This window comes from Bubalus kerabau, chromosome 20 (genome assembly GCF_029407905.1).
Source record: "Bubalus kerabau isolate K-KA32 ecotype Philippines breed swamp buffalo chromosome 20, PCC_UOA_SB_1v2, whole genome shotgun sequence".
NCBI classification, from domain to species: domain Eukaryota; kingdom Metazoa; phylum Chordata; class Mammalia; order Artiodactyla; family Bovidae; genus Bubalus; species Bubalus kerabau.
In genome coordinates this window covers 44,710,237-44,734,258 of record NC_073643.1, presented here as the reverse complement: position 1 = coordinate 44,734,258, position 24,022 = coordinate 44,710,237, and the positions used below count along the sequence as shown (strand labels likewise).

General features: G+C 44.5%; 2 protein-coding genes across 11 annotated transcripts in view; both read left to right on the top strand.

Annotated features, from left to right (window-relative positions):
* HTD2 (hydroxyacyl-thioester dehydratase type 2) lies at positions 1 to 5,538 on the top strand. The gene has a single exon (XM_055557555.1). It carries the CDS (start codon positions 1 to 3, stop codon positions 505 to 507), a length of 507 nt encoding a protein of 168 aa, XP_055413530.1. The 3' UTR covers positions 508 to 5,538.
* Positions 5,539 to 6,502: 964 nt separating this feature from the next.
* Positions 6,503 to 24,022, top strand: part of PXK (PX domain containing serine/threonine kinase like) — an 81,781-nt gene continuing 64,261 nt past the window's right edge. For 5 of the 10 annotated variants that reach the window (XM_055557517.1, XM_055557516.1, XM_055557525.1 and 2 more), the window contains exon 1: positions 6,504 to 6,756. In XM_055557517.1, the coding sequence (XP_055413492.1) occupies positions 6,655 to 6,756 (102 nt within the window). In that variant the 5' untranslated portion in view covers positions 6,504 to 6,654. Of the gene's footprint in view, positions 6,757 to 24,022 lie in introns of all 10 variants that reach the window. The other 5 variants (XM_055557520.1, XM_055557519.1, XM_055557518.1 and 2 more) reach the window with 3 other exon arrangements.

Genomic DNA, 24,022 nt, shown 5'->3' with positions numbered 1-24,022 from the left:
ATGTTCCCAGTAATGTCCAGCCATCGCCTTTGGTGGGGTAGGCTTCACAGGAGAATCTGCCTGAGCCAAACAGTGCTGAACAGGCAGCCCTTAGGGCACATGCACCTCAGAGTTGGAGACCGGGCTGAACTCAGGAGGGCCTTCACACAGAGGGATGTGGCCACCTTCTCAGAATTAACAGGGGATGTCAATCCTTTGCACTTAGACGAAGATTTTGCAAAACACACCAGATTTGGAAAGACAATTGTCCATGGAGTTTTGATCAATGGACTTATTTCAGCTCTCCTCGGTACTAAAATGCCAGGGCCAGGCTGTGTGTTTCTTTCCCAGGAAATTAACTTTCCAGCCCCTTTATATGTTGGGGAAGTTGTTTTAGCTTCTGCAGAAGTGAAAAAGCTGAAGCGGTTCATTGCCATTATTGCAGTATCATGTTCTGTACTAGAAAGTAAAAAGACCGTTATGGAAGGCTGGGTTAAAGTTATGGTCCCAGAAGCTCCCAAATCCTGAAATACGTCTTTAGAGGTACAAGTTCAGGCATCATTGTTGTTATTGAAAGCCTCTGGGGAAAACAGGGATTGCTGTTCTTCAGCAAGTGCAGGCTCATAAACCTGTACTGGGGGAAGGGAGCAGGTAGAGAGATGTTCCAGTGTCCACTTAGGCTTCACTCCAGCTTAAGTATATTCATCATCTATCTAGGTTTTCAACACTGAAAAAAATTGGCAATTCCCTGGTGGTCCAGTGGTTAGGACTCTAGGCTTTCACTGCCAGGGGCATGGATCCAATCCCTAGTCAGGAAAGTAGGATGCCACAAGCCGTGTGGCACAGCATGCCCGTGCGCGCACAGACACACACACACACAAGTGAACAGAGGAGATCAGAGGTGATTCTAAGGTTGCATACTGTTAACCAGGCTCCCATAAGGTGCCATTAAAAAAGAAAAAAAAAAGTGTTAGGAAAGTTATCATTTAGCTTAATGTTCTATTTTTAGGATTTCAAACCTAATTAGATTTGTATTCAGATAACACAAACCTACCTATATCTGTGTAGAATAAGAATTTACTAAAGTCACTGCGTTTATAAGTAGCAAGCATTTAATTATTAAAGGCAATGATGGAAGATAGGTTATCTTTGAACACCTATCTTTTAACAGTAAATATTGTTAGATCTTGTTCTTCAGCAGTTTCTGAATCAGAGTTTATTATAATTTGTTACTGTTTACACCAACATGGTGATTTATTGACCCTTCAGTGTCACTTGCCCTTCAGATGGTTTTCCTGTCACTGGGGGAGGGCTTGTGTGCATCTTTGGACTCGGTTCTGTAAGCTCTCTTGGTTTCCTCTATAAAGCAGTGATAACGACTCCATACAGGAGTGCTGGAGATGACAGATGCAAATAGGTGAGCACAAGGCCCAGCCTCTGAACAGCAGCTGCTGCTGTTGTCATTCTCATCTATGAGCAAGGCTACAGGTTTCCTGAGTTTGGAGCTATCTGGCCAAAAATTAAAGAACAGATGAATCTTTCAGGATGTCAGCCAGTCTCCATTGGTTTTCTAAACCTGGAATTGATCTTGAGTGCAGAGTTTCTGTTTTAGCAATCCAGGTGATTTTTCTCTCTCCCTTGAAAATATTTTGGGGGTCCCCACCCATTATATAAATAATACATGCTTTTATTAAAATAATTATAAGATTAAAAAAATTGAAGGAACACTGTGGTGGCCAAGTTCTTAAGCGTTGAGGGGTGTTAGAGAGGAAACGTGCCTAATGTGTTGTTATTGGTCATCCTGTACACAGCCAGCACTTAGGATAAGACTCGATGGTAGAACATACAGGTAGTCCATCTGTGCTCTGTGGCTTTAGATGGTGGCTCAGACCACAGCTGGTTGCTTTGATCAGGAAGATAAGATCAAATTAATTGGTTGCATCCACCCACATTTCCTGGAAAAAAATTTTCCTGCTGCTGGATGGGTTAACTAGATTTTTGTTGTTGTTTACATCAAGGGGATCCTTAAAACAGACTACTAGAAAGAATTGTTCTCATCACTAGAGGGCAGTGTTGTGTATAAATGAGTAGTTTAATATTGTACCATACTCCAGTTTGTGTTGGTAACGTGGAAAATACCAAAATCAGGGTGCAGAGCAAGGATGCTGTTACCATGAGTCTCAGAAGGGGAAGCTTATACGGCTTCAGGTTCACCTGAAGAAGGTGTATGTGTAGGTGAAACACTATACATGCAGATAATTGGATGTGACACTGGAAAACAAAACGGAGAACTTGAGTCACAAAATAAACACTTGATGCTGAGACCATCTGTTCCTGCAGAACTCATTCTCTGGGACTTAATGGGAATCTTGAAGGATGGGTTTGCAAGTGGAGTGTGGTGTGATCATTGATACTATAGGTTACCATTCTTTCAATGATAAGCCAGGTTTCTACAGTAATTCTAATCCTTTAAACAGTTTTATGAATTTACTGTTCCATTTTATGGGCTCTATGACTTGCCCAGGGTTGTCAGCTAGTATGCAGTGGAGCTGGGATTCACATGGGCCTGCCTGGCTCCAGAGCATTTCTTTTTTCCATTACCCTGTGGGTCTTAAAATGTTCCCATACTGGAACTCTATCAGTTTCTATAATAGTATCTTATGTTGCATTTGTATTTGGAACTACCATCATACGTAATTTTTTTTCTATTTAGAATATTCTAGATCTTATTTCCTGTTACAGTTTTAATGTTTTCCTCGCTGTTACTTGATGGCTTCTACCAATACCTATCACCTGCACTTTTTCTAAGTTGATGTTCAGTGAGTGTCTTCAGAGCAGAATTACTGAAAGAGTTATTCTAAAGATGAAAGTGCAAGTCAGGCGTGGTGGGGACTTGTGTATATGAGATCTGATGGATAGCTGATTAATAGTGTGTAACTTAAAGTAGCTTCTCAGTAGGAATGTTTCCTTTTTTTTTTAATTCTCCATGGATGTCATGGTCTTTGATCTTTATAAACTGAAAAAAGATGGAACAGAGAAGTAGGCAAGGATTTAGGGAGACTCTGTAAATGATGACTTGTTATTTTTACGCTGAGCCAGGATTCTCAGACCACTTACGCTTTATTGAAGCTGACTATAACACATACTAGCTGGCTGGCTTTTTCATTTTGAGCTCTCTACAAGTTGCCAGAAAGAGTGACTCTTCTAACGAAAGCACGAGTAACTCTCATATAGGAAATCCTCTTCCAAGTAATTGAGAGTGGCCTTGACTGTCCAGGGTCACAAAGAGAAGTGAGTACCCAAGTACCGACTGAAAGAGCAGGGCAGATTGTCCCAGTGCTTGCCATGTAGGGGCAAGACTGCAGTTTATAGGATGTTTGATCACCACAGAAATACACACCCATCGTAAGCAATTTCAGCCTAATGTACTGGAAAATTGCTTAACAGATTTTTGTATTTGGTTAGAAACATTTCCATATTGGTGAAATGCCACTCATTTCTTTTTCTGAGCAGTGAGTCTTAAGTAGCAACAGGGAGAAGGCCTCCCCACAGCCACCATTCATCTTGCGTATTCAGCTAGAAAAAAAGAACTGCTAAAGGCCCACTGGTACCTCTTAGGTAACCACAGGTTTTCATTTTGTGCTGAATTATTAGACATTTTTCTTTTTACATTCTTAGAGCATGATTAAGAGACCAATTTACTCCCAAAGAAAATTGCTACTAAATTACATCTATTAAGTTTTTATATTAAAACATACTCAACCAAAGGTTGACAGTCACTGAGCAGCTGTGCCACTCTGAATGCGTCATGTGCTGGCATAATTTATTAACTGACTCTATGCAAGTGCCGTGAAATTACTCTGGGGCTGCATTTGAGTATCTCCAGGGTCCCAGATGTTTCACTCCCTTTGTCCTTGGATTTTCTTCCTATGGATTACACACAGAGACCAGAATCCTCAACATCTTCAGAGAAATTTTGGTTTGCAGAAAAATCATAAGAAAACCCAAGATGAATGTGGACACTACATAAATAGAAAAGAATTAATAGAAGGCTCCACAAACAGTCGATTTCTAGGCCACAGTGAATTTCTTGGGTGGCTCTTAGGCCACAGTTCACATGACCTTATAAACCGTGAGCAAAATTCCTCTGCGATGTGATGAAAAATTCCAGTATGTAAGGGAAGTAAGAATGATCACAAGTGACTTGAATTTTTTTTTTTTTTTTTAATCCAGATCATGAATATTTAAACAAAGAAAATAATTCTGAGTGGGGAGGCGATGCTGCTTAGGAACCACTGAGTTTTTCACTAGGTTCTATGAGGATTTGTAGAACAGTTGCCAGGTCCAGAAGCATCTTCACTAAAAATCATTATTTTCAGTCAGTCTGGCCAAATGTCAAGCTGTTAAACAACCTGTGGACTATCTAAACATTTGGCAGCATACAAGAATATAAATCTTTCTTTATTTTCCCTTGCAGCCCTGAGTAGTTATGTATATGGCAACAGAAGTACTGCATATCTCATTTGCTTTACCCAGTATGAGACTGGAAGCAAAGTAGATTTGATTCACATCAGCTCTGGACTAGGGAGTTTCTTCACATTCACTGTGAGCCACTTCAAAAGCCAAATGGCTTTTCAGACTATCATAGCCTAGTCTCCAGAGGATCCAGGGATCCAGTTAAGTCTAGGCTCTTTAGGGCACTGATTTGGGTAGATGAGATTATAAGGCTGCTATAGTATTTTATTCTCAGAGGCTTCAGGCAAGAAGAACAGGAAAGCCTAGATTGAGAGTTGTTAGTCCCTGGCTTCATTCCATCAAATACCTGATTTCTGACTTTCAGTTTCATTTCCTTAGTAAGGAAGAGGACAGGCTGTCATTTGATGACCTTTGCAACTCAGTTGTATAATATTGTTATGTTTTTTCCTACACGTACAAGTAAAATATTTTTAGAGACATTTTGAAAAGTGCAGAAAAACAAAATAGCATCATGATTCTGTTTACTGAAGACCCTCAGCTAATATTTTGGTGGGCTTCCTTCTGATGTTTTTCCTATGAACATTTTAAAATCTTGAAATCATAAAATGCATATATTGGGTTTTTTTCCTACTTACTGTTGTATCTAGGGCATTCCCCAACATCATTAAATATCCTTTGATCTAATTTTCAATCTTTGTAAAATATTTATGATTGTATCACGATTTGTCCAGTCTTCTGTTGTTAGATATATACCTTTGAGTGCTATGTATTTGCACTGATCTCTGAGTATTTCCTTAGGATAATCTCTTACAGGTAGGATTACTGGGTGAGGACATTTTGATGTGTGTGGTCAAATCCCAGCTGCCAGTGCCAGACCTCTTACATGGTTAAGTACTCAGTAAATAATTGTTGAGTGCATAAATGCCCCAATTTATATTCCCCCAGCAGTATGCAAGAGCCTTGTCTCCGGTCAGCCCACATGATACGAATAATGATTAAAGTCAAATTTTGGTTTCTGTGAATCTGTTAATGAAATAATGCATTTGCCTTAAACAGAAGTAAAAAGTGAACCCTCCCTAAGTGATACATAGTTTTAATAGGCTGCTGCTTTATTATCTCGGTGTTACAGATGGGGAGATGGGACTCAGAGGGGTTGGGTAACTAATTCAAGGTCACACAGCTGTTAATTCCAGCTCTCTCTCTTGTCCTGGGATGCTGCCTTGGGAGACAGCACTGTGGGTGGGTCAGAATCATGGCCTTGGGTTCAGGCAGATTCGGGCAGATTTGGGTCTGAGTTGATCGAAGTTCTCTGGCTCTGGGTTTTGAAGTTGGAGCCAGTACAGTGGGATGGAGCACCCCAGGTCTGAGGTTGAAAGTTTGAAGGCCTTGTGTGCTGAGCTTAGAATTGGGCCAGAGGGTAGAGACTAGGAGTTCTGGACCAATGCCCAGGTTTTAGGGGCTTCGGTTCAAAGAGCTTTGGGTCTGAGTGTACTAGAGTCTTAGGGCTTCAATTCTGAGGGCCCAGCTCTTAGGTTTTTGAGTCTGAAGAGCCAAGTTCGAGAGTTCCTCACAAAATCTGAACCTGATGGGCTTGTAGAAAGTTTGTGGGTCTGCAAGGCACAGCATGAGAGTCCCATCCTGAAGGTCCATTTCTCTGGGTCTTAGGGTTCTTTGGCCTAGGAGGCCTGATGGGAAAGGGTCAGTTGTAAGTCAGGGTGTACAGTTTTGAGGGCCTAATATGAGAAATCCATCAAGGAAATGTTTGGGATTGTTTGGGCCTGAGCGTTCCGGGAGCCTTGAGCCTTGAGCCCAAGACGCCGTCTCTTCGGCTCTGAGGACCTCTGGGGGTGATGGCTTAGGGTGAACTGTCCCGAGATCTGAGGCCGGTGCTGAGGGTACCGAGCTCGCAGTGCGGCTACGTGGAGCTTGGAGGCGCAGATCCAGGACAGCTGTGACTGCGACGGTTTGGCCCTAGGACCCCGCGGGAGGTGGCAGCGCGAAAAGGTTGCCTGTGCCGACAGCCAAGGCGGAGGGGGCGGGTCGGCGCTAGGACCCCGCGGGCTCGGCGGGCGGCGGCGGCGGCGCGTGGGGCGGCGCGTGTTGACAGCGGCGGCGGCAGCAGAGCCCGGCGGGCGGCAGGAGTCGGCGCCCCCGGTTCCTGCCCCTGGTCCCGAGGCGGTGGCGGACCGGAGTCCCGGGATGGCCTTCATGGAGAAGCCGCCGGCCGGCAAGGTGCTGCTGGACGACACGGTGCCGCTGACAGCGGCCATCGAGGCGAGCCAGAGCCTGCAGTCTCACACGGTGCGCGGCCCGCCGGTCGGGGCAGGCGGCGCGGGGCGGCCCCGGGCCTTGAGAGGGCGGCGGGCGGCCGGGCAGGGTCGCCCGGGAGGGCCCGGGGCAGCGGTCGGCGGTCCGGGCCGAGAGGGCTCGGGCGTGGCGTCGCTTCTGAGCCAGGGTCCCCGGGGCCCAGGCGGCAGCCGAAGTCCTGAGGGGACGAGGGTGGTAACCGCAGCCCCTTGGGCCAAGCGAGTGGGAGGGGCTCGGCGGTGCCCTGGGAAGGGACCCCGAGTCGGGGGAGGTGAGAGACCCCCGGGCCCACCTCGGGCCGACTGAGGAAAGGGACCACTCAGGACCCTCTCCATTTCTCCTCTTCGGGGCGGCTGAGTTTCCCTCCTTTCAGCCGGGCATCCGAGTGGTGGGGATGAGGATGTGCCGGGTCAAATGGAAGGATGACTTTATAGAGCCTACTTGTTGGGATGGCAGAGTGGCCGGTGTCTAAAGCTCCCTTTCCAGGTCAGCTGCTTGCCTGAGGCACGGGGAGATGGTGAGGGAGGCAGTTTGGGCTCCTGCTGAGGCAGGTGTTTGAAATTGCTCCTTCTCTCCTCTAACTTGTTCTTCAGCAGGCAGTGGTAGCATTCAATTTAGTTTAAAACCCACTGGAGTAGCATAAAGGAGTAATAGGTCCTCATAGTAAACACAGACAGAGTTCATTTCTGTTACATAGTGTCTTTTATGGGTCTTTAAAACCGTGGTTGTTTTCATGTGCCTGTACCTTTTTTTTCTTCTTGAAAAGCACACTGTGCATTATAATTTACCAGCAATAAACCAGTAAAAAACCCCCAAAAAACCCAGGAGCTGCTAGCCAGTGGGACTTTGTTTGGGAAATAATGAATGAGGAGAGAGAGATTCCTTAGATTGTAATGTTTTGTTGGGTCACCAAATCAGATTCCGGCTCAGAGGCTTGTTTGTTTACCATTGCAGGGTGTTTGGGGTTCATCATCTGGAGCCTAAAGCCCCACAATAGCCTTCTGTTTCTCTTCTTGCTCAAGCTGTTCTGGCGACTTCAAAGACATCTTTTATTCTGTTGTTGAACCTCAGTTTCCTCTTCCGACAGTCATGCTTTGTAGGGCTTGGATCGTTCAAAGTGTTCACTTCCAGTTTAGGAAAATGATCATGTATTTTTTAAAGTGCATTTTATTTCACCGTGCATGTCTTTAATTCTGTTCTACAGACTTGTGAGAACGCACTGTGTGGGACAGAATTTGTTAACCCCTCTGTAATTTGTGCTAAGGGAATAGGGGTTAGGAGTTGAAATTTAGTGCTGGGAATCAAGAATAAATTCTGCTTTTTAAATTAGATTATTATTTTAACTTAGCTGTTGACCAGTACATCTTATAACCTTTCAGGGAGTGGGGTTGGGTCTTAGGCTTATTTTGTACTGAAAGTCCAGAGAGAGTTGGTTATAAATGCTCACAGACTACTTCTTCCAGAAAGCATTTCATGATGGATGGCCATTGCCCCACGCCCTGTGCTCACCTCCACCTTAACCTTGATCAGTTTATTCTGTATTTACTACTTTAGTTTTCCACTCTACTGGGCTGTGAGAGGAGCCCAGTTCATTTTTGGGCCCCATTTCCAGGCATCTGATAGGATTTCATGTGTCTGTTGAATGACTAAATGAATGAATTGTAACCGTCCTTCGTCTTTTTTTCTGTTTGTGTTAAAGTGTAGTGATAAAAAATTGGAACAGCATGACATCTGAGGCTCTACATTGAGGGATCAGTGCTTCAGGAAAGTGGTGAAAGATGTCATGGGATTCTGTTTTTGCAGAGGTTTTCTTTAAGAAATAAAATAATTTAGGGTAGAGAATGGGAGTTCCTATAATGATGACTGAACACCAAAGACAGTGACTCACAGGAGACACATAGAGGCAGATGTGGTGGAGTAAAAAAAAAATGCAGCATTGTCTTGTGTAATTTTTGACTGTTCAGTGTTCTTGTCATTTTAGCTGTAAAATATGAGACTGAAAATTATTGCATCAGCCCTGAACTTTATTGAGAAAATCCTATGCTGATGCAAACTTTTTGGACTAGTAGACTCTTAAGGGTAAGTCTCTTTAAAACAGGACTGTTGGAAATTGTTTTGAAAAGCAGTAGTTGTTAAAAGTGGTATACAGAAGAAAAAGGCATTGTTTTCTGTTGGGAAGTTGGAAGATGGTTTTCTGGCTTGTTAACTGAAGGGAGACGGTATCCCCAAAGTCAGAGGATCATCCTCCCTTTCAAATGCCAAATCTCTGTGAAGTTACTCCTTGACTGTATGTAGGACAGAAAGCTATGGAGAGGGTACATGGTAGACATCCTTTGGGTTGGACGAGGCAGGGCCCTAATATGGGTTTGGGGTGACATGTCATGTGATGACATTGGTTGGGCAAGGCACTTAAGCCTCCCCCCCCTCCTCCCCCCGCTTAAGCTTTTTGATGTTTAGTTTTGTCACCTGTAAATGGGGTAATAAAATGCCTGCCCTGCCTGCTTCCCAAGGTTGTTAAGAAGATCAGATGAAAAAGTCTTTACGAAGTATTTGTAAAGTACATTCCTTCCTCCTTCCACTTATTCATTGTATGGCCACATATATGCAAAGGGTTAAATACATTAACATGTTTTGATTGCAAGTAAGCTAATTTCTGTCCATGGTTGCCTTTTTTTTTTAATCAAGGTTTTATAGCAGAAAATGTTTTGTTCCATATGATTTAGAATTTATGGACTTGGGAAGGGAAAATTGTGTGGATTGGAAAATAGAGATGCCAGAAGGATGAAGGGAACACAAGGTCACCACCAGAAAGGCGTGTTGGGATGAAAAACCGGCAGAAGGTGCAGGTTGGTAGGTGGTTCTCTGCCTGAATGTGGTTTGAATGATTTTATTTTCACATTTATGCAGCACGATGAATTTAGCTTCAGGAAATAGAGCAGGCTTCTGCTGCAAGGAAATGAAACTTCCATAAAATCAGAAAGGACAGTATTTAGAGATGCTTTCAGCAAGGGGAGTAGGGGAGTGGAAAGGGAAGAATTTTCCAGACAAAAGAGATTCTGATAAAAGAAGCCACCCAGGTAAATTGTGGGAAACTTTGGGAGCATTATGAATGAGATATGTAAGTTCTCGACTACATGAAAGGGAAAACTTTGGAAGTCAATAGACTGAAGAAAAATGCTTACCCAGCTGAAATAGAAACCAGAGGAGAACCTCCAGTTTTGGAGAAGGTTGTTGTCAAATGTCTGTATCCAATTTTTGCTGGTCACTATGCTGTAGTTTGATGGGTCTTAATCTCCATTTCCTCCCTTTTTAACTGTTCTTCCTTGAGGTCCATCAGAATTAGGGTCCATTGACTCTGCATTTGGTGCATTTTGTTCTTGAGAAACAAAAGATGATTTAGTGGTATTTGAGGCATAACAGTATTTTACAAGTCGGTGGAAAAGATAATATTTCATGTTAAAATCTTTACTGAAAACGGATCTTACCTTGAACTTTGATTTTGGAAAGTGCATTCCTGCACAGCTTGTTTATTCAACAATACACGTTCCCTTAACAGAGATGTGCTGAGCGCCTAGCATGTGCCAGACACCTGCTGGAGGTGAACTTCACAGCTCCTGCTCACATGGAACTTTGTTCTGTCAGATTCTGAGGTCTTCTGTTTTCTAGGGTGTTTGCAAGTCGACCTGAATCTTTACCTGTCATAACAAAGAGTTTTGAAGTTCCTTTTGTGGCTTGGTTTATTGAGCTTCAACCTCTTCTCATCTTTTGTTTTTTAAATAGTCTTTTAAACTCTATTCCCATATCACCAGAATACCTTTTCAAATGTGATGCCAAAACAGGAGACATGGTTGCTTGAAGGCCTTGGCAGTTTAAATAGTCCAGTGCTCAATATCAGAATCCATCTGTCTGGGCTTCCTTTGGAGATGTTATTTGGAAACTTATTTTGATTACCAAGTTATATTGAATATTAAAAAAAATTTTTTCCAGGGTGTTTGCATAGACAAGTGGAAGCAGAATGATCATTACCTTGCAGCACTTGCACACATTATAATAAGATAATAATAGTGATTTTCTGGGAACTGAATCACTCATCTTCTACTTGGTTATATATTTTTCTGTGCTTGTCCTTGAAACCCCTGATGGATGCAGTCAGAAAACTGAGCTGGATGCTTAGAGATGTGTAATTAGTTAATTCATAGATTCAGTCTCTTCTTCACTCTCTTTCTACTAAAGAATCAATTGTTTTGTACCTTGATATAGGGGCTGAGGACTCATAATTCTCATACATCACCTCTTTTGAGGATTATCCCACTAGAAAGCTTTCTTGTTGTAGGAATACAGATAATAACCTGGCTGGAGTTACTGGGAGGAAACAAGGATTCTGGGGCTGAGGTTTATTTTAAGTGAAAAGATACTTACCTGCTTTGCTCCCCTGGGGGAATAATGAAAACAGCCGCCCACATGTACATAGCTTCCATGTATATTGTGATCTTGAGATTGTTCAAAATACAGGTTGTTGATTGAGCACCTCACTGGGTGCGTCTGGGGCAAGTTAAACAAACCCTCTATTCTCCACGGCAAGCAGGTGGCGTGAGCAGTTTCCAAGCAGCTTCCTATGAAATGAAGCTCCTTTCTGTTCCATCCTGAAAATGGGCAAGCTAGACACAGGCATTGTTTCAGAACTCGTAAGTGATTAAGTGTAGGGGGGGTATTGTGGCAGGAAGAGCAGGAGGCTTTTCCTATTGTTTTTCCCCCTTAAACTGGCATTTGTCCTTGTCAGTGACTTCTTTCACGGATAACGTGCCCACGGTTTCGGGAAATTAAGACATAGCTCCTCTTCAGAGGTGATGAGGGGGGCCCTGTGTTTTCAGCTTGAAACTTTTAACGAAGAGCTAAGAAACAATTACTTGACCTTGGATAAGTACTTGGACCTGAGTCCCTGCAGGTTGGCCACTTAATCTCCGGCTGACTTTCTGACCACCAAATTTGAGGTAAATCTGGCCATTTCTGGCTCAGGATCACGACATCATGCATTTCCCTCAAAAGAGGACAGTTGAAAGCAAAAAAGAATTCCATTGTCATTATTGTCTTCAAATAATCCAGTAGTTATTTTTTTAGTGGCTAACAGGGTATTCATTAACATAATGTTAGCTTGGGAAACGCAGTGCAGAGTAACAGGCGTCTTCCCCGGAAGCTGTTTGCTGTGTCACAGCTTTATGTAATTCACTACCATACAGTTTACCCATTTAAGGTGTATGCTGCTGCTGCTGCTAAGTCACTTCAGTCGTGTCCGACTCTGTGTGACCCCATAGACGGCAGCCCACCAGGCTCCCCCGTCCCTGGGATTCTCCAGGCAAGAACACTGGGGTGGGTTGCCATTTCCTTCTCCAATGGCACTTTTTATTATCTTGAAAATAAGCCCCTGACCCCTTAGTCCTCACCCTGGAAAGTTTTATGACATTGCCAGATGCTAACCCCAGGATGTATTCTGAGTCTTTTATCTCTTTGGGTCCAGCTCCTTCCAGGTATCTGATTCATCAGAGGGACAGATTCTCTGTAAACACGTGTAAATGTGTAAACGTGTTTATATGACTTCTCAGCACCTTACTGACCTGAAACCTGCTCATGGGCTCTGGATCTTCAGGCTGGAATCACTGGAAGAATTTTGAAAACTGTAAACTTGGGGAGTTACTTATTTAAATTGGTGAGAGATGTGCATTTTTAAAAATGCACTGCACTGTCACATATATTACCACTTAAAGAAAATCCTCTAAAAATGACTTTTGACCAACACAGGGGTTTGGGCACTGGCCCTCCTTACACTGGGAAATCTGCATATGACCTTATAACCTGCCCTTTGTATTGGTGGACTCAACCAATCTCACGTGGTGTAGTACCGCAGTACATATTTATTGGGGAAAAAAAAATTCTCGTGTAAGTGGACCCACACAGTTCAAACCCATGCTGTTCAAGAGACAGCTGTGTTGAAAACAGTAGATGAATTATGTCCTGTGAGTGTGAAGAATTGCTCTGGGTCGCAGCCTGCCTGGTGCATGTAGGTGTGAGTGCCAGGTGACTTAGTGATCAGAGTACACAGGGGAAGGGCAAAGGGCTCTGGGCCAAAAAGCCCTGGCCTCAGACCCGCCTCTTACCACAGCACCTCTGTTTATGATATTCAAACAAGGCTGCCCACATTTCTTTGACATGGCTCATCAGAAAGAAGCCATTTCTCCTCCTCTTTCAGCTGAGGCTTTTTCAGGGGGCCGGGGAGAAGTGGGGCTGTGCTTAGACAGCTCACCTCTTCCCCTTCCCACTCCCTAAATGGAGAGGGCCACATGGGCCACTGTTCAGCCACTGTGGGTGTTTTTCTTTCTTTTTTTTTTTTTAACTTGAAATCCAGCCTTTCATGTCTATCTATGTATTACTATTTTGATTCAAACTAGCACAGTCTCTGCCACAGACAGGAAGCATTCAGTAAGTATTGCTGAACCCATGAGTTTGTTGAATGAATGCATTTATTCAGGGCTCAGCTCAGGAAGCCCTGCCTGTAGACGGCTACCTACTGTCTTACCTACCAAACTACATGTCATTTCCTTCCTCTGTCATTCCCACTCGGTTTTATTTGTGTGAAAGTCGCAAGCATTTTACACACAGATTATTTCTTATTCCCTGTTCTCTGTTTATGGCCTCTCTCTCCAACACAGGGGAAACTGTAAATAGCTGGAGGAGTGGGGCAGTGCCTTAGTGATCTTGCTTAATCTCTCCAGCCTCAGTTTCTTCTTTTAAATTTATTTGGCTGCATTGGGTCTTAGTTGCAGCATGAGAGGTCTTAGTTGCAGCATGGTACAGGGATTCTCTAGTCGTGCTCGTGGGCTCAGTAGTAGGGCCTCAAGGGCTTAGTTACCCCTTGGCATGCGGGATCTTAGTTCCCCAGCCAGGGATTGAATCCATGTCCCCAGCATACAGGGTGGATTCTTAACCACTGGATCACCAGGGAAGTCCCAGCCTCAGTTTCTTCATCTGTGAGGTGGGGTTAGTACGAAGATGCTCGGGCTCTGACGATTAACTGAACTCAGACACATGGGTCATTCTGAACAGAACTCAGCACATGATGTCACTGTCTTGGTTGTAGTTTACCCTCTGTATTTGTTAGCACCTAGTAACTTTTTAGGTACTTGTACTTTTTTAGGCACTGAATGGAAAAAGGAAAATTATTTCTTTAAAAGTTCGTCTCACTGTCATCTGTGACTGCTAGAAAATAGCAAAAAAGACCAGTGACATTTCAAAGACCCCCCCCAGCCCCACCCCCTTCCCCGACTCCTTGTTTTTCTCTTTTACCCTGGAGGGACACGTTCTGGCAGCCAGGCTCAGAGATAGAGCACAGGGTCTCCTTACCAGGCCAGCCTGGCAGCAGAGCTGGCTGTTGGTGTTCAGAGACGGCAGGGGAAGTGGAAGAGGCAAGTGGGCAGGCCACGGGCTCAGCCACCAGACCAGCAGAGGAGTTCCCGGAGGCCAGGCCCGCAGGGAGATCCCTGGCCAATGCCCACTTCAGCTCCTCACATCCCAGCTTTTGTTCATCATCAAAGGAATCCCAACATCAGTTCACACACACTTGACCTCTGGTAGCAGGGTGAAAAAATAAAATAGAAAGCCCTCTGCTTTGTTCTTTTTCCTGCTACTTTCCCTGACAAGTGACCATGCTCATCGCCATTCGTAGGGGTGGAGGGGGAACAGGGAGCTGAAAATCTTCTGAATGCTTCCTCCTGAGAAACGCATGAACATTCTGTGGCCTGACCGCCTTCCTTTCCCCTAAGACGAGCACAGTCAGGCTGTGGGCTTGTGTCCCAGGCTTGGACGCAGCCTGCTCGATGAAGCGCACCGTTTCTGCCCTGTCGGAAAGCCTTGAAGATGTTGGGAACATTAGCAAGCACTTAGTTTTCTGTGTGCCAACCACTGTGTTGAGTATTCAGCTAAAAAGATGAATGAAATAGTGAGCTTACAACCCTGGTAGAGGTGGTAGACCCATAAACCAAAGGAGAAGTAGGTATTGAAAGTGCCAGTCTGCCTGGGAGCAGGGAGGGCAGGTGGGTGTGGCCCCACCCAGTTCTCCTGGGGGAACTAGGAAAGGCTTAACAGAGCCTTCCAGAGAGCTTGTTGTAAATCAGCATTCCACAGGCCTTTTTTTCCCCTTGCAGACTCTTTTCATAATAATACTGAACTGTAAAAACCACCTCTGGAAGTGATGTTTAAATTTAAACAATATTCTATTCAGATTAGCATGCTTTCAAAAATTATAATATTTTATCTTTGGGATCTGAATTACACTGGCTTCTGAAATCTTACAGTAAGAACTGTGATAAGGTAAATACACCTGCTGCTTCAGGCAGTTTTCAGAATAACCATTTTTAGAATGATTCCCATTTCTTGTCTTACTAACTCATATTTTGCCATTGGCTTTTCCTTAAATCTGCCTTTAGTCACAGTCCATTATGGGTGTAAATGAAACCCTATATGACTAAGAAGAAAATAATTTTAAAAGCTACATAATGGTCAAAACCATCTTAAACCAACTGGAACTATGAGCACTTGGAGACCCTTTGTTTTGAGTTAAAGGGAAAAAAATACTTCAATAAATATTGACAGATTTTTTTTTTAAATAGAAATAGAAGCCTTATAAGCTTCAACACATAAATTTTGAAACACTTTCCAGAACCCCTAGTTGTTTATCTTGTTCCAAACTATTACTAACCCACCAAAAGGATCTCAGTTAAAAAAAAAAGAATGAGAGAATGAGCAGCTGTGTTCTCTGAGGTCAGGATGCATTTTCAGGGTGCAGAAGGTCTTTAGTTCATTCATCAGATGCTGCTGAGTATACCCCTGTGTTCCTGGCACCATGCTAGGCACTTGGGATGCGGGTCTAAGCAAGGCAGACTCAGTCCCTGCCTTCATTGGTTCATTCATCGCACAAAGATTTATTGTAGAGGATTCTGGTGTAGATGAAAAGATGGAAAAGGAGACTAGAGCCAATTGTGGGGTCCTTCGGATGCCACACTAAAGGATCTGAATAGCAGGGAGGGGCTCAAAGCACACATGTGGCAGAAGGTGGTATTTTAGGAGCTTCATTTGTTAGCAGTGTGCAAGGCTCAGTAAGAAAGTGGAAGGAAGAGGAGAAGAGTCCAGAGTGATCATGAAGCGGTGAAGTCAGAAAAGCCACATCTCAAGTCGGTGGCAGGAGGGAAACAGGGACACTAGAAATGATTACAAAAAGAGTATAAGGTAAGCAGTGGTTAGCTGGTCTTCCCAGAAGGATGGTGAATCTGAATTTGGTTTTAGACAACACTTGTCATGAGAACAGTTAACATTGTTAAAGCACTTTTTATATGCCCTGTGCTAGTTTGGTAAGTTTTAATCCATGCAATTCATGGGGTCGCAAAGGGTCAGACACGACTGAGCGGCTGAACTGAACTGAACCCACGTAAATGTAACCACTGTGTAACATTTTCATTACTTGAAATACTTTCTTGGTCCTCTTTGCAGTCAGTACCTGGCAACTACTGATGTGCTTTCCGGCTACTGTTTCACATTTTCTGGAATGTCACAGATAAATGGAATTTTGTAGGATATAGTCTTTGGCATCTGGCTTTTTTCACTTAGTTCAGAGCTTTGCGCTTCCTCCATACTGTTGCATGCTTGTTGTTTTTAAGGGGAAGCAGGTTTATTAAGAAAGATACTCCACAGGTATAATGCGGCTCTTCTGTTGCCTGTTTTGTTGTTGTTGCGTGTTTTTCATTACTGAGTAATGTTCCACTGTTTGAAGGTTCCACAACTTGTTATCTGTTGACCAGTTGGTAGACTCTGGGGTTGTTTCCAGGTTGGGGCTAATCACGAATAGAGATGCTGTGAACATACAAGTCTTTGTGTAGATGTGTTTCCATTTCTCCTGGGTAAGTACCTAGGGATGGAATTGCTTAGTCACGTGCTAAGTGAATATTTAACTTTATAAAAAATTGCCAGACTTTTCTAGATTCTCATCTGATCCTCATAACCCCTCTGAATTGTGTCTGTTATCATCACCATTTTTTCAGTTGGAAAAAAGTCAAGTGCAGGAAAGTTGGAGGAAAGTAAAGTACGTAACTTGCTCCAGGCCATAAGGCTGCGGGGCAGCAGAATGAAGGTTTGTCTGATGCCTTTGGGCGATGTTGGGAGCCATTCCCAGCCTGATCTGTTGTTAGGGCCACACCTGTTTGGCGGCTCCCCTACCCCTAGGCCTAGCCAAGGACAAACCAGTGGGCCTTCCCCAATCTACAGAACCAGACACTAGCTTGAGTGACTATTTTCTCAGTTCCTCTATTCGAGCTGCTAGGAGTGGAAGTATAAAGAAACAGGTGAAATGAAATAGTATATTCTGCCTAACCCACTCTCTCTGAAATACTGTCATTGGTTATATGCAGTCAATGTAAGGATTGTTAATGTATTTTACATTGTTTGTCATATGAAGCTTTTGAAATCTGGTATGTATTTCCCAGTTACAACATATCTCAGTTAGGACTAGCCTCATTTCAGGTGTTCAACAGCCACACATTTTTTGTGGCTACTGTACAGGACAGCACAAATATAGATATTAAAAATAATATCCAGAGGTACAGTTACTGAAATGGAAAAAAATTCATGTTATATTAAGGGAAAAAAAGCAAGTCGTAACACTGTATTTAGTATGCTTATATTTTTATAAATACATGTTTATATCTGCAAATATGTCATCTATAAGCATATTGGCCAGTACTGTAGCCACTGGACTCCTTAATTTTTTAAAAAATAATTTTTCTTTATTTTTGGCTGTGCTCCTTCTTCGTTGTTGCTTGGGGTTTTCTCTCATCGTGGTGAGCGGAAGCTGTTCTCAGATGCGATGCACGGGCTTCTCAGTGCGGTGGCTTCCCTTGCTGTGGGGCACAGGCTCTAGGTGCGTGGGCCACAGTAGTTGTGGCCCCGGGCTCTAGAGCACAGGCTCAGAAGTTGTGGTGCGCGGGCTTAGTTGCACGTGGGATCTCGGATCAGGGCTAACACGTGCCTCCTGCATCAGCAGGTGGATTCTTTACCACTGAGCCACCAGGGAAGCCCTGGACTACTTAAATTTAATAAAGTTAAATAAAAGTTAAAATTCTGTCCTTAAGTCAAACGTGGGGCATGTGTGCCGGTGGCCGCCACATTCAGCCTCACATCCTTGGGTCATTACTCTCTCCAGTCTGCCAACCCGACTGAGAAAGACTGAGTGAGACAGTGGGGTCTGCCAGCCCTGCCTCCAGCAGGGCGTGGTGACCTTTGAGATCCAGAGCCTCCACAGGCTTTAACAGTGAAACACAAGAAAGAGGTTCACTTATCCTGCAGCCGCTGTTAGCGTTTAATGGGAGCAGCGTGTGGAAACACGGCAGTCCAATCAAAGACCATGTTCTGCTTTGGTACGACTGCCATTCAGATTGCCGAGTATTCAGAGCATCCACTTCAGGCACGTTCACATAAAAGTGTTCCTTTCTGCTTAAGAACATGCCTAGTATTCATGGTGGGCCTTGTTTAAAATCGTTTTCTTATTTATACACACTTTCTATGCAGTGCCCAGATGACATCCATTCTGGAAGTGCATAGACAAGTTTGTGTACATGTAGCAGGAAGTGGGTTGCAAAGTGCGGGGTATTAGTGTCTGGGGGGTGTTGTGAGAGCTCCACAGCCGCGTTAACTCAGATCCCCCAGGCCCCAGGTACCCTCCTCGCTTGGCCCTCACTCTGTCCCAACCTCTTCCCAACTTGATGGACTGGTTCTGCTCATTCAGCCAACCTCAGAATGAGAGGTAGATGGTATGAAAGCATTCTGCCCAAGGCCATAGAACCGGGGAACTCCTGTGCCCGTGGGTCAGACAGGCCTGGGGTAGAGGCCGTTCTCAGCACTTACTAGCTGAGTGCCCTTGTTTAGGGCATCTACCCTCTCTGAGCCCCGGGATTGTTGTAAAAGAGTGACATCTGTCTCCAGGCATTGCTGGGAGATGGACTAAGCTGAGGAACAGAAGGCGTAGAGTAAGCGCTCCATGAACAGCAGTTATTACCTTCAGCTCTGAAGACAGAAGTGGCAGCATGGTGTGCATAGTCACATACGTGGTTGGTTTGAATTGAAAGTAGTGTCTCAGGAGAACACAGTGACATTTTTAGGTCAGGTAGAATGAATTTCTGTGTAGTCAGCTCTCTGTTATCCTTAATAATGGTGACCAGTTCTACTGTAAATTATTGAAAGCAGTAGGGACTCCCCTAGCTTGACTTCTACTTTCAAGCTTTTTTTTTTTTTCCTCCCACCAAATGTTTTACCGCCCCTGATACAAGGAGAAGAGTTCATTTGTTTGACTTTCATCTTCTGTTTTTCCAGTCTTCCCAGCATAGTAAAAGTGCTGATGAATTGTAAATTGACCAAAAGTTCCCTTGCCAAAGGAAAAAAGATGCTAGTTTGCTTTTATCATTGATAACATACTATACTCTTAACCAAGCTTGGATAATTTTGATCCTTATCTTACTACTTGAGATTCTTTACAGTACCATATTTTAAATGATATATATGACAAACCAAGGAACTTAAAAAAATGGTTTTTCCTAATTTGAAATGTAATATATACTCATTGAGGATAAAGTGAAAAACAAAAAACAGAAAATAGCTATGAGAATTTTAATCACAGATAATTTCACCTCCGGAGACAACAGATGTTAACGTTTGGTGTAGTTCCCTCTTTCTATGTCATCCCAGAATTTTTTATCCTTTTTTTAATAATTAACATCAGAGCACATACCTTTTCCCAGGTAATGAAAATCATTTCAGTACATCCTTTTAAAGTCTTGCACGTTCTTCCACTATGTACATAAACCATAAATAACTTGCCCATCCTCTTATTGCTGATATCCAGGTTATCCTGGGCTGCCCTTGTGGCTCAGCTGGTAAAGAATCCGCCTGCAATGCCGGAGACCCGGGTTCAATCCCTGGGTTGGGAAGATCCCCTGGAGAAGGGAAAGGCTCCCCACTCCGGTATCCTGGCCTTGAGAATTCCATGGACTGTATGGTCCATGAAGTTGCAAAGAGTCAGACACGACTGAGTGACTTTCACTTTCAGGTTATCTTAGGGAGGAGGCTTTTTAATTAGCCTGCTTTAAAACTGGGTGTAGAAGCAGGGACGATTGAGGCTGGGGGAATGCTATTCCTTGTTAGCAGTCGGAGACTGATAAAAATTGTTTTCCGTGTTCCTAGGGAATGGCTGTTCCTTCTTCCCTCGGTGTTCTTGGTGCTGCTGCTGCCTCCTGTGCTTGCAGGTTAAAGCCGTGACAGATTCCCCCTTGAACGCCTTGCCTTTGCTATTTTTTCTTTTAACATTTATTTTGCGGAGCTTCCCAGGTGGCTCAGTGCTAAACAATCTGCCTACCAAGCAGGAGACTCAGGTTCGATCCCTGGGTCGGGAAGATCCCCTGGAGTAGGAAATGGCAACCCATTCCAATATTCTTGCCTGGAGAATCCCATGGGCAGAGGATCCCAGCCAGCTACAGTCCAGGGGGTCGCCAAGAGTTGGACACGATTGAGGAACTGAGCCTGCACGCACACCGGGTCTTAGTTGTGAGATGTAAACTCTTGGTTGTGTCATGTGGGATCTAGTTGCCTCACTTGGGATTGAACCGGTGCCCCCTGCATCAGGAGCCTCAGCCACTGAGCCACCCAGGCAAGTCCTTCGCTATTTTTTTAGCAGGAAAGAAAACGAAGTTACAAAGCTGGCCTTTGTGCTGGCTGCTTTTAAGTATGTGATGTCACTGAATATTTGCCACAGCCCTTTTGGAAAGGTATGATCTTGCAGATGAGGAAACAGAGGCTCAGAGGAGTTGGGTCACAAAACTGGTAAGTGGCAGAGAGCCGCTGTGCCTTCCCCTGAGGCCCTGTGGTCGTGGCTGATCACCACACAGTGACTGGCTAGAAGGACTTGGGGTGGCCTGGCTTCCAGGCAGTGGCAAACGAGGATAGAGCAAGAAGCAGCCCGAGGGAGATGAGTGCTTCTGCCTTGGTACTTAGGTTGGTAGCAGCTGAGAGTGTGAGGGGTGAGAAGTTGGCCATCTGAGACACCAGAACCCACATAAAATTCACGATCGCCAGCCAGATCAGAATTTGTGTGTTTGTGTTTTCTAGCCAATTAAATATGTTGTGTGTGATTCTGAGTTCATGTTCTCTGCATCTGTTTCTACCCTTTTAGGGCATTGGCCTAAGAGATGTGAGGGCTATTGAACAAGCAAAGGTCATATTTCATTTTTAATTACTATTTAATTGAGTCTCCAGATTTTCTAGGGTTTATTTTCTTTGCTCTGATGTAAGATGGAATTCATGAGTTTCCATCCTAGCAAATTATGTAATGGTTTTGGTATCATTTAGGGGTCTCTGTACTAGAGAGCAGCTACAGGAACTGCTGATTAAAACACCACATCCATCCTGTAGTCGTGTCTGAGGTCAAAAGCATTTTTGAATGCTGCTTTGCAGTATCTCTCCTGGCTGGAACATGGGCTGTCTTTGAAGTCGGTGTGGAGACCAGCTCCCCCGGCAGAGCAGCAGACCATCTGGAAGGGGAGAGCATGGGCTTCAAAAGGCCTAAGAGAATGATGCATGCGCAGTCGTTCTTTTAAGGATGCTGACTCTTAATTCCGGGATCAAAGCATGTTTGTGACGTGGTCCTTGTCCCTTCTGTGACCGCTGAGTGGAAACTGGAGACTTTGTTTTGCATAAAGTTAAAGCACAAGGTTCTATGATTCAGTCAGTTAGGTGTTTTTTTTTTTTTTTTTTCCAGTTAGGTTTTAAATGAAATTTATTTCATGTGGTTGAAAAGGAGATACACTTGACTTCACTCAGTTGCCAAAACTTAGGTGAACATAGCAGTGATTCTTCAGATGCCTTTTTTTTTTTTTTGGCCTTTATTTATTTTACTATATTTGTTTCTTTAATTGGAGAATAATTGCTTTACAATATTGGGTTGGTTTCTGCCATATCAATATGAATCAGCCACAGGTATACATATGTCCCCCCCATTTTGAACCTCCCTCCCATCTCCCACCCCACCTCACCCCTCTAGGTTGTCTTGAGCACTGGGTTGAGCTCCCTGCCTTATACAGCAAATTCCTACTGGCTCTCTGTTTTACATATGGTAATCTGTGTGTTTCCACGCTGCTCTCTCCTACACTGAGTCCACAAGTCTGTTCACTGCGTCTGCATCTTCACTGCTGCCCTGCAGATGGGTTCATCAGTACTGTCTTTCTGGATTCCATACATATGCACTATTGACAACAGCTAGGACATGGAAGTATCCTACATGCCCATTGACGGATGAAAGGACAAAAAAGCTGTGGTACACAAATACCATGGAATATTAGTCATAAAGAAGAACTCACAGTCAGTCCTAATGAGGTGGGTGAACCTAGAGCCTGTTATACAGAGTGAAGTAAGTCAGAAAGAGAAAAACAAGTATTGTATATTAATGCATGTATATGGAATGTAGGAAGATGGTACTGATGAGCCGATCTGCAGGGCAGCAGTCAGGATGCAGACATAGACAACAGATGCCTTATTAAAACCGTAATGCTTTCATTTGTTTGGGGGCAGGTTTTGTACATTATTGGCTTGCACAGCAGTTAAAGCACAGGCACATTCTAGCTCTGAAATCTGCAAGTGAAACGATGATAATGACTAGTAGAGCAAGGAGTAATCATTTGTTCTCAGTGAAATGTTAAGGATTGTAAACAGCCCGGCAGGTGGCCTGCACGCTGAGCAGAAGTCCTGCAACTGTGAGAGTTTCTACTGGAAGCTTGCTGTCCTGCAGGGTCGTGCCACCCACTGCCCTGCTATCACTGTGTGATGGCACAGGTCTGTGTGTTGATTTCCGTGAAGTCTGAGGGCCTGGGAGATGGTGGGGATTTTCTGGAGAGCGTGTTTAGACTTTACCTGGATGCACACCTCATGTGCACATGAGGGTGGCGATACGCTACCTGTTCCCCGAAGGGGCACGTGATCAGTTAACAGACGCCCTTCACCGAGCACCGCTGGGCTCCTGCCCCTTGGCCTGACCTTGTGTTGAGTGCTGTTTGGAATACAGAGAAATATGTGATTTACAATATTGGGTTGGTTTCTGCCATATCAATATGAATCAATATGTGTGATTTTAGCCTTTGAAGAACTCAGTCCGGTTGGAGAGAGACTCCCTCCCCAAATGTAGACAGACGTGGAACAAAGATAACCCTGATATGGTTAAAATGCTGGACGTCCCAAGTTTTGGCTAGGCAGAACAGCAAAGGGAGAGAAATAAATAATGGATGTTCAGGCTGTGCGGCATCTGATTAGGTAGAGGAGGGATCAAATAAAAAGAAAGGGTTAGGACAGTTTGGGCAGGCGATAGAAGAGCATGGACGCCAGGCTGCGGAGTTTGGGTTTTATCCCGTGGCCAGTGGGAGCCCCTGCAGGCTCCTGCCCAGGGAAGTAGCACAGTGTTGGCTGTCCAGCAGGGTCACTTGTGCTCAGCATTCCCTGGGGGGTCTGGCAGTGAACTGGGAGTGCTGTGGTGCCTGGTCGCTGGAGACCCAGACCTGGCCTCCTACCCCAAATCTCCTGTTTTCTAGTCAAGGTATTGATCATTTCGGAGACTCTGCCCCTGGCTGTAAATGAAGCTTCCTGGTTCTTCCTTGCTCTCCTGAAGGGACACTGGTGAATCCCGTGAGTGGGGCCACCACCGCGGGACTGTGCGGGGAGTGCTAGAGAGCTCAGGTTAGGCACCTCCCATACCCAAGAAGCGGAGAAGGCAATGGCACCCCACTCTAGTACCCTTGCCTGGAAAATCCCATGGACGGAGGAGCCTGGTAGACTGCAGTCCATGGGGTCACTAGGAGTCAGACAAGACTGTGTAACTTTCAAGTAGACAACCTGACTGACTTCACTTTCACTTTTTACTTTCATGCATTAGAGAAGGAAATGGCAAGCCACTCCAGTGTTTTTGCCTGGAGAATCCCAGAGACAGGGGAGCCTGGTGGGCTGCCATCTCTGGGGTCGCACAGAGTTGGACACGACTGAAATGACTTAGCAGCAGCAGCATACCCAAGAAGAAAGGAGAGTCCCTGCGAAGAGGCGGGGAGGGCTGGGGATAGGGGGCAGAGGGCACTGTGGATTGTGGCAGGTGCTTGGTTCACTGGTTCCCTTCCTCTCAGGAGAGGGTTTTTAT